This window comes from Phoenix dactylifera, chromosome 8 (assembly GCF_009389715.1).
Source record: "Phoenix dactylifera cultivar Barhee BC4 chromosome 8, palm_55x_up_171113_PBpolish2nd_filt_p, whole genome shotgun sequence".
NCBI lineage: Eukaryota > Viridiplantae > Streptophyta > Magnoliopsida > Arecales > Arecaceae > Phoenix > Phoenix dactylifera.
The window spans coordinates 5,171,814-5,181,749 of NC_052399.1; the positions used below are offsets into that span (position 1 = coordinate 5,171,814).

The 9,936-nt window shown below is 36.7% G+C and overlaps 2 protein-coding genes across 6 annotated transcripts; one reads left to right on the plus strand and one right to left on the minus strand.

The window, feature by feature from the left end:
- The first annotated feature begins 727 nt into the window (after positions 1 to 727).
- On the plus strand, positions 728 to 5,625 carry LOC103712924 (endonuclease 2-like). Of its 2 annotated transcripts, none has more exons than XR_003386768.2 (9): positions 728 to 910; positions 1,809 to 1,980; positions 2,990 to 3,097; positions 3,223 to 3,278; positions 3,356 to 3,439; positions 3,624 to 3,716; positions 3,894 to 4,009; positions 5,073 to 5,146; positions 5,225 to 5,235. XR_003386768.2 is itself a non-coding variant. In XM_008799635.3 (9 exons), exons 1-9 carry the CDS (start codon positions 794 to 796, stop codon positions 5,314 to 5,316), a joined length of 864 nt encoding a protein of 287 aa, XP_008797857.1. In that variant the 5' UTR covers positions 728 to 793; the 3' UTR covers positions 5,317 to 5,625. The 2 variants fall into 2 exon arrangements, 1 of the variants encoding a protein (XP_008797857.1); XM_008799635.3 differs by having other exon boundaries at positions 3,894 to 3,961; positions 5,225 to 5,625.
- LOC103712890 (universal stress protein A-like protein) lies at positions 1,765 to 9,526 on the minus strand. Of its 4 annotated transcripts, none has more exons than XM_039128768.1 (4): positions 9,159 to 9,526; positions 8,784 to 8,875; positions 7,398 to 7,516; positions 1,765 to 1,960 (listed from the first exon to the last, which is right to left on the minus strand). In XM_039128768.1, the coding sequence occupies exons 1-4, from the start codon at positions 9,391 to 9,393 to the stop codon at positions 1,945 to 1,947; spliced, it is 462 nt and encodes a 153-aa protein (XP_038984696.1). In that variant the 5' UTR covers positions 9,394 to 9,526; the 3' UTR covers positions 1,765 to 1,944. The 4 variants fall into 4 exon arrangements, with proteins under 4 accessions (XP_038984696.1, XP_026662665.2, XP_026662664.2 ...); XM_026806864.2 differs by lacking the exon at positions 1,765 to 1,960 and adding an exon at positions 3,124 to 3,542; XM_026806863.2 differs by lacking the exon at positions 1,765 to 1,960 and adding an exon at positions 4,436 to 4,600.
- Between the last annotated feature and the right edge of the window lie 410 nt (positions 9,527 to 9,936).

Below are 9,936 nucleotides of genomic sequence, written 5' to 3' on the forward strand. Positions count from 1 at the left end.
CCGGACTCGTGATATACTTGGGTCGACTCGTGAAAGAACAAATTTTTATTATTATTTATATTTTATCTGTAGCTATTTTAGTGTGACTCTACTTTTCTAAAAGTCGACTCATGATCTTTAGGAGTCGACTATTTCTTCTGTAGAAATTGACTCAAGAAATTGTTGATTTATGTTGTGCTCTGCTCTAAACATATTCTGTCTGTGGCCATTCTAGAGTCGACTCGGCTTCTTCGAAGGTTGACTCGTGATCTTTAGGAAGGCTTTAAATTTCAAATTGGTCAGCTTAATTTTCAAAAAAACAAAATGCCAACTAATCAGAAATGCCTATGAATTGAACACCAATCATGCACCACGACTGGTTTAATATCTGTATATGCTTTCATTATATTAATATTTTCTTTCATTTTAGTTCTTGGTTGGAACAAGGATTAAGCATGCGCGAATTAATAAAGCCCCCCCGGCTTTTTGCGTATTTTGTCCATTATTACCAATGGCAATAGGGCATTTTGGTCTTTTGACAAAACTTAAACCAGAAGCGCGTTTAGGTGTGGAAGGTCTTTCCGTTATCATGGCAAGATTTCTCGCTTCGTTCTTGCTGTCCTGACTCAAGATCTCCCTTCCGGAGACTATTAAAAAAAGGTATCAATAAAAACACCAACAGTGCACCATAGAAAGTTATCTATTAAGAAAGGTACCTATAAGTAAAAACAACAGTCCTCCACTGGGTGCATCATTCGGTTCTCCCTTTTTTCTTCGCTCTCTTAGCTCCTTCGGCGCACACCTCTGAAGGGAGATGGCCTCTGCCTCTGGAATCCAGATACCAGCTCTCACCCTGCTGCTCCTCTCATTTCCAGCTATCATCCTTGGATGGGGAATAGATGGCCACCTGACTGTGTGCCAGATAGCACAGGTTTACTCTTTCCCCTTGATAGAATTCATCATCTATCCATGCAGAACTTCTTCTCTTTTATTTTTTTGATGAAAGATCCATGTGAAAATTATCTACATGCCACGTAGCCCATTTTATGATGGAAACGTTAAAAAAAATTAAAGGTATGCGTGCATAATCTTATATCATGTATAGGTCATACTATCATTCATCTTTTCCTTTTTAGTTTAAACACAACACAGAAGTATAGAAGCTACTCTGGATGGTCGCCAGTTCAACAAAAAAGAATGATAGTTTTCATGAGAGATAAACGAACGGCTCGAGGCTTTGATTCAAGCAACATGCTTATACCCTGCAGAATTCAACAGCATTGGGTTGGATTTCCAATTAGATTTGTGGATTGGGCAGTCTGTTTAGGTAGGACCTGTCTCAACCCAATGCCCTCCTGGTCCGAATCCTATGGGTCATTGTTTCCTTCCTCCAAGTCGGCAGGGCCATGTACTGATATTTAGGTTAAGTCTTGGACTTTTAGAAGACTGCGGACTGGGTAGGACAATATACTTGATTCCTGAATGACCCTCGGTGATCTTAGGCCCATCCCAAGTGATCCCCATGCGTCACTGGGAGGATGTTGGGTGTTTGGGAAGGTAAATCTACCATTTTTTTTTTCTATGATTTTTTCCCATTTTAGGAGGGGATAAGTTTCATTTGGGAGCCGCATCAAAAAGAACCCAAGCTTGAATATTATGAAGGTTATAAGAATCGTTTATATAAAAGTAACACTGAATTATGTTACAGGTCACAATATCTATCTAACTCTTTGGTATGGCAGATCCAAAGTCGTCATTGAGATTATAATGTTGGCAGGTATCTTTTCTCGCTTTGTTTGATCACTACCTGTTTTTCTTTGGGTGTTTAGGCACGTCTAAATGATGCTGCGGCAGCAGCAGTAAAGGAATTGCTCCCAAGCTATGCTGATAACGATCTAAGCAGCCTCTGCTCATGGGCGGACAGGGTCAAGTTCCACTACCGGTGGTCATCGGAACTTCACTTCATTAACACACCAGAAGTCTGCAATTACAACTACAACAGTGAGTAGTCTGTTCGCATTTGTACAAGCTTTATAAAGATATCGGCTTGCGGATAAGTAGCTTACAGGTGCCTGAATCAAGTAGAAAACAGCATACATCTTATTCTTTTATTATTTTTTCTGTCTTATTCTTTGTTTCTTTCTAATGATTCGTCACTAAATTTTATTATATTAATCTTCCTCTTCCTCTATTAATTTTCCTATTTTGAGTATAAGATTAGGAGGATAAATCTTAATTTGTTTTCACTAAATGTACTTCTGAGTAATCCATGAAAAAGAACATCTAGAATTTAAAAACAACACAAATGAGTAAATCATATAAAAAAGAATGTTGCTATGATCATTGTCCCGTGCATACATCCTTTGCTACACTATTAAGAATGATTCAGAGTGTATCACTAGGTGATAAAGCTTCATGTAATTGTAGCTTTCACAAAGGGATGATTTGTGCATATATATATCTATATCTATATATAGTTTAATGCATCTTATTGTTTGCAGCTGTCCTTTTTTTGAGTACAGAGCTGTATTTTTTATTTAGTAGTGATTCACCCTATCATCATTGTAGCTGACAACTCCAACTTAAGTTGGATCAGGTTTAAAATCCTTGCCTTATGTGCCAGCAATCTTATCTCCATTAGAAGTTTCTTTTTTTTTAAAGAAAAAAATAGAAATATGGTGAGAATGACCCACGCCATCCTCAGTGTACCAGGGACCTCTCCAAAGATGAGGGGTTGGGCATCTGGATGGCATAAGCCATCTTCTCTATGGAAGTTTTGGCAAATCTGTTTTCACAGCTTTACCTTACTGTTTCACTTATATTTCATTTCCTTCACGTCCATTGAGTAGTTCTTGTTAACAATACACAGTCTGATCTTCATACAAGTCCATATTCTCTCAATTATCCAGAGTATGCTCATTTCATATTCTCTCAATTATCCATACTCACTGCCATATAAAATTATTTTAATGAATAGTAAGTAACCCGGCTAATTTTAAAATCTAAGCAGGAGACTGTAAGGATGAAAGTGGGGAGAAAGGCAGGTGTGTTTCAGGAGCAATCACAAATTATACCAATCAGCTTCTCACCTATGGAAAGTCTTCTGCTGACAGTTCCTGTAATGTATTCCTAAATTTGGTCCTCGATTTTTTTATCAATTCAATCCTCACATGTATGACTGAATGAGAAAAGATGATCAATTGTTGCATGTTCATTGATCATTACAACCAACTGCTACTCCAGATAATCTCACAGAAGCACTTCTATTCCTCTCTCACTTCATGGGAGACATCCATCAGGTATGAAGTTTCTTTAAAATCTCCCTCTCTTTCTTGTGCTTTAACTCTACCTAATGGATCTGCCTTGCAATCTGCAGCCACTGCATGTAGGTTTTGCCTCAGATAAGGGAGGAAATACTATTGATGTCCATTGGTACAGAAGGAAAACAGTGCTCCACCATGTGAGTCTGATCATTTCCTTTTTAGTATCACAATTCACCTTCTGTCCTCAGATATCCAGTGGAATAAACAACTAACCATCTCACTTGCTAGCACTATTCCAGTCTGCAGATAGTACAACGACAAATAATTTATAGATATCTCAGTACTTCAATTTGCCTATATTGCTCATAAAAATTCATGCAGGTGTGGGATGATGACATTATTGAGACATCAGTTAAACAATTCTATGAGTCCAATGTGGAAGAGTTTGTCGATGCTATCAAACAAAATATAACGGTATGCTATTTTTGTTAAAAAAAGGTATCCTGTTGTGACCTCATTTCCTATGCACTATCAATGGCCATTCAGATCCAGCAATTCACCTCGAAATATTTCTAACCACTTCTGAGTTTGTTGCTTATATTCAATGTCTTTAGCTGCCAACAGCTGATGTTTTGATTGTTCGAAAAACAGGGAGACTGGTCAAATCAAGTTCTGAAATGGGAAAAATGCACTAATAACAACATTGTATGTCCGGACGTGTAAGAAACCCTTCACTCTGTAAGACTGATATGATATTTTATAAGCAGGTAGTCTGCAAAATCTAACTTACACTGACCTACTTTGTTTGACTAAAATAACAAACAAATTCTGAGATAAAGTAGAGCTTCATGTGTTAATTAATTTTGAAAGATTGATTTACTTTTAGTTTTTCAAATTGTTAGATGTTACGTTTTTCACTGCCTTTGAGTTTAATGAAAATAAATGATGGTAAACTTGGACGTTTTATGTATGGGTATATTGTTTCTTGTATAGGTATATTGTATCTACTTCTTGAGGCTGTTCTTTTTTTTTTTTCTGTCTTCTACGCTACTTCAGTTCTAATGGCTGGACAAGAAGGCCTCACTACTTATATTGGTACAATAAGTCTCTTACAACTGAAATTTGAATCTCACACAACTTATATTGGTCCAACTGAAATTTACTCCATAAGGCTCATCAAGTCTTCCCATTTGTAGTCATACAACAAATGCCTTAAACAGTGGCCGACCTACAATTATTTGAAGATCATGCCACATATTGAAATGGAATTTAAATCTATAACATCAAGTTCCAACAATTACACCCGAAATACATAAAATTCAATCCCCGAGTTTTATATCGATCCATTTTCATAAAACCTGGCAATCAAACATGTTAATAGGCTAGAGAAATATCAAGTGTATGGCATATGAAAAGTTCAAAAAGCACCCAAAGTGGCATCTAGTATATATATGTATGTGCATGCGCATATCAAAAATAATTACAGACTTGATCTGAGAAGTTCTCAAGATTCCTTTCTCCATCATGGTTTGGTTCACAAATGTGCATATTTCATGAATTCTATGAGCTTTAAGCTCATGCCAAGTTGCTAAATGCCTATGAAATTTATATTCCTAGCATGCACACACACATGCATACATAAAGAAATGTTAAATAATTTGTGTTACAATAGTTTACTCACAAATTTGGAATGACGATACTAACACTTTAATACCATAGAAGAAAATAATAGACTATGTCACATATATATGTACTACCAAAAAGAAAAAGAATCTGAAACAAAATACAAAGCATTGAGACTCCAACTTCTTTTTTTTTTAAATTCCACAGATATGCATCTGAAAGTATCACTGCAGCATGTGATTGGGCATACAAGAATGTGACAGAGGGTTCAGTCTTAGAAGGTACGTGAAACATCCCCAATTATCTCTAGATTCTTTGTTTTGACAAAGGATAATAACACCGTCAAGTGGTGCATGCAGATGACTATTTCCTCACCAGATTGCCAGTGGTAAACCTGCGACTAGCTGAAGGTGGGGTTAGGCTAGCTGCAACACTCAACCAAATTTTCTGATGAAGGCTCAAATCTAACTCTCCTTATTTTCAAAAGAAAAAAAAAAAGGAAAAAGAGGCCTAAATATTGCTTCTTTGATGTTGTTCATGGAGATCTACATGCAGTTAGTCATCTGGAATTCAGATTGTCAATTGATTGTAGTGTGGGTACTAGTTTGTAATTTGATACTATTCGTAATTAGATATTGGCAAATGTCTAATCATATAACTTTCAATCAAACCAGTCATTGCTCCTCTATAAGATAAAGGCAATATTACAATCAGTTCGGACATGATTATATTCAGAGTCTTTCATAGCTCACATCTATAATACAAGTATTCACACAGACTTCTTTACAACAAGAACTGGACACTTCGCATTATTCACACAGTAATTGCTGATGCTCCCTAAGAAGGCCCTGTTCCATGGAAGTCAAAGATTGATGAGTGATTGGATTTAACTATTCCTTAAATTTGTTGAAAAATGTAGGCATGCCAAACAGTGATCTCAAATTACAAGGTAGAGCTGCAAAAATGATGCATATATAAGATACGTACAATGGAAATTCAGATGGCTAATAAATACAAACATCACAAGGAAACTGCGCACTGTTGGAGCTTTTGTATTCTTAGTTATAAATTTTAATCAAGGTAAGCCAAATGAGAAATGACGGTCAGAAACTCATTACCAATACAATATGGATATGTTTTGGGCACCTCCCTTTAGATGTCATGATGTATCACCAAGGATAAGCACCAAAACATCACAGATGTAACATTTTCTTTCACCAAGAGAGGGTTCCATAACTTACATGTATATATTCGTTGATGAGATGATCCCTTATTCAAAAGCTTGACATTTTTTTTTTGAAAAATAGAATTCAGAGTTTTCAGGATTTTTAATTTAAATCATATTTTAGGTTGATTATGACAGATTAGTCATTTAAAGATTTTGACTCCCATCAGGTTCTAGTTTGTGATAGTATCAGAAAATAATTTTGTCACTGTCATCTACTTTCTGTCTTTTGGAAAATAATACTAAAAGTTCTAATATTTGATAAAGTATTGGAAGTCCAACAGTGTTAGATTTACTTTTCTGCTGTATATATTGAAAGGTCTTTCTGGACATATCTGTGTTGGTTAGTCAATTTTCAGCACTTCATTGCAGACCATATGACTGGTTCAGTTTTTTAATGCCCTCATACACCACCAATCTCCCCCCCCCCCCCACCGCAGTTATCATCAATTTAAATGTTTGATGATCAATTTGTACTTGATTACTAGAAAAGTAATATAAATTTAAGGTATGATGATAAATCCTTCCTTTACAAACATACCAGGCATGTTTCGACCTTTTACAAATTATATTAGAGAACCTCAATTCGAGGAATCAATGCAGTGAGAAAATGGAGGAACAAGATGGAATGGCTGTCAGTTATTTTCAGGCATTTTGGTGCATCATGAAAACAAAACAACTGCATACAGTGATACAGAGATAAATATTCTGGAAGGGACATAGCTTCAAGTCGACTTCTATCTTTAAAGGATTATGTGCAGAATACTGAATAATCTGACACAAAGGAATTAGCAGTTTCAGCTCTTAAGAGTGCTGCTACCAAACACTACAGGACGGCACAGAAAATTTGAGAGTTGTCAGGAATAAAAATCTCCTAGTCCTACTATTATGATGTATCTAGAATTCTTGACTTGGCGACTGTCAATTGCATATTCATTGGAGAGTTAGAAAATGTTAGGTAAAAGTTGAGCAAGAATCATTTTGAATTCAAGAGTAAATGTTGTTTTTACTTTTCAGCAATCCAAACAAATGCTGTTCTCTACCGCTGAAAAGATGGCATGATCAGCCTATTTCATCCTTTAAGTATTTATAGTTTTATATGTACTCTATAATGAATCACTAAATTTTTTAACCAGTTAACACTAATCCAACAGAATCATCTAGGCAATACATAGATATGATGATTTCCTATCAAGCTTGCATTCCAAAACATCAGCTTTGCAAGTATAAAAAAAGGTTTCTGGTGGTAAAATTACTAGAAGAAACATTCATAAGTTGCAGCAAAGATCATCCAAAACAACAGTTACCTTTGTAAGGCTCCTCGACCATGGCTACCCATGATAAGCAGGTTAATCTTGAACTTTTCAACAGCTTCACAAATAGCTTCTTTTGGATCTCCTACTTCTGTTATTTTTTCTGTGACTACCTGTCATGATATAAAATACTTTTACCAATATTTATTTTTTCATGTGCTAAGGATCGGGGCACTAATTGACGGATCCAGAATAATAGAACTCATTATTGTGTCTAAGCATGTGTGCACCCAGCCTTAGTATTAAACCATCTATTTAAGATACTTTAACTACAGGACAATGTAGAAAGTATCAAATAAGTTTTGTTTAATTATTAGTGGAGTTAGCACCAAGCAACTAAACTTGCACTGATAATGGTAAATTGAAAGAACAATATATGAAAACTAGGAAGCTTCTTGAATGAAATTAAGAAATGATGAGATTTTCATTTTTAAAAGAAAGAAAGAGTTTAAAAAAAAATTATGCGACCAATACGTCATGAGTGAATATTATATCAACCTAACAACTAACAACGCTTCCTCTCATCAAATAAGGGAACCGTTTTTATGCATTAATACATGTGTTTTCATTCCATCATGGGACATCCATCCAAGACCTCGGTGACCCAAAAATTCACCAAAAGCTCCATCTATGCTGCTAACTGTTGTTTTTAGGATCGACAGACCAAATGGAGATACTATTAATAATGACCACAACCATCGAATAAATTGAATTCAAGATCAAGATTGCAATCCAGAAACAGAAACAGAAAGATCAGTAAAAGATATCGATAAAGCAATGTGTCGGAATAATATTTCACTTGGCCTCTTAAAGAAATGCAAAAGCTAGACATGCAAGTTCAGTCATGAAGGGATGTATTTTCTCTGCGTACCAACTTTTGCCATGTTAAAGTGCCAAAAATCACCTACAGAAGTTAAGCAGATCAAATAATTCTTATAAGCACATTAGCTACTTTTTATCTCTCATACGTGAATGTTGTATCTAACAAACACCATATTAAACACTCTAATTTTAAAACAATCACCAAGCCATTAACTACTATAGAAATAACATTTACAAGCAAAGAAAATCTTACAAAAAACCAACAAATCGTGCACCTTCAGATGATATTGCAGTGTATCACAGCAAAGTAACCAATACATGACTATATGTTTGATTTCAGAATTTCACTATAAATTTCAATGAAGTAAAATTTGAAGAAATCATATAAATTAATCATAAAATCAAGACGCTGACAATGAAAGTGTAGGTTTATCAAAGAACAAAACAAATTATCATCAAAACCATCTGAAAGAAATGGAGGCAACACGCATATATCTTTATAACTAATTTCAAGAATTCCAAATCAGATTCCCAATAAGCAGAAGCTTGTTCTCCTACCCCTTTCGTAGCACAAAGATCCTCAGCGCTTTCCAACAGAGATAATGCAATCTTCCTCTGGTGTTCTTGCAAAGATTTAATTAACCCAGGAGCTGCAGTTTATAAAATCATAGTCATTTCTGTGCACAAATCTTATAAAAATCATCTAGGCCATATTTATAAGAATCAATCCAAGATTTTCACTATAACCACCACAAGAAACCAACTTCCGCAATGGAAGATGATGAAAAATTTCCACTATAGCTTAAATTTTATTTCCCATTTAAAAGAAACGAAATTTCAATGGTGTTGCATGAACTAAACTCAAAAATACCAAGCGACATATTGATGAAAACTGGCAGGAAGAAAGAGGAGATGCTTGCGAGTGAGCACTACCGGGAGGCACGGCAGCGAGAGCATGAGCGGAGCCGTAGCCGGCGGCGGCGGCGGGGATGTAACCGAGGGTGTTGAAAGGCTGGACGGTGAAGAGGAGGAGCGGCAGGGAGGAGGCGAGGGGTTCGGCGAGGTGGTGGAGGGCCCACTCGAGGGCGTAGCGACTGCACTCGCTCTCGTCGATGGCTACCATCACCTTAGTCCTCCTCCCCTTCTCCTCCACTCCCTCCGCTGCCATCGCCTTCTACACCCAGCACCTAAACAAAGACTTTCGCTTTGGACTTCCACCGCTTCAGAGAAATGATCTCGCTTTGGACTTCCACCGCTTCAGAGAAATGATCTCGCTTTGGACTTCACCGCTAAGCGGTTTCCGAAGTTCGGCTCTTGCTTTTTGGTAGCGTGTTAGGTTGGAAGGATTGGGACAATGGCTAGCGAGACACGTGTAGGAAAACCCTGATTGGGTTAATGGATATGGCGGGCGCGTTTAACCACATTAGGATTGGATAGGTTTGGAAGCCGTGGGTGTTGAATGGTGGGCCCAGTCTATAAAATCTTGGTCTTTTTTTTTTTTGGTTGTTGGCACCGTAATTCTCTCATGTCTCCCATTTGAGCTACATGCATTTTAGTTCTAAAATCAAGCAGATGGAGGACAGGCTTCAGCATTTGGTATGATGATCCTACATGATTGTATAAATGCCTGAGTCGCCAAATCAAGATAAGACCATCATGGCCATTTGTTGCCACGCTATTGCCTTGTTGATGCTGGCCCTCCATCTAGAGC

Bases quoted from the DNA above. Each gene is read 5' to 3' on its own strand.
- LOC103712924 (XM_008799635.3), top strand. From the start codon at position 794: ATGGCCTCTGCCTCTGGAATCCAGATACCAGCTCTCACCCTGCTGCTC. The intron at 911-1,808 runs GTTTACTCTTTC...TTGGGTGTTTAG, and splicing joins CTGTGTGCCAGATAGCACAG to GCACGTCTAAATGATGCTGC. The intron at 3,279-3,355 runs GTATGAAGTTTC...TGCAATCTGCAG, and splicing joins TCATGGGAGACATCCATCAG to CCACTGCATGTAGGTTTTGC.
- LOC103712890 (XM_008799585.3), bottom strand. From the start codon at position 9,393: ATGGCAGCGGAGGGAGTGGAGGAGAAGGGGAGGAGGACTAAGGTGATG. The intron at 7,517-8,783 runs GTAGGAGAACAA...ATATCATGACAG, and splicing joins ATCTTTGTGCTACGAAAGGG to GTAGTCACAGAAAAAATAAC. The intron at 5,714-7,397 runs GTAACTGTTGTT...TCCATGGAACAG, and splicing joins GGTCGAGGAGCCTTACAAAG to GGCCTTCTTAGGGAGCATCA.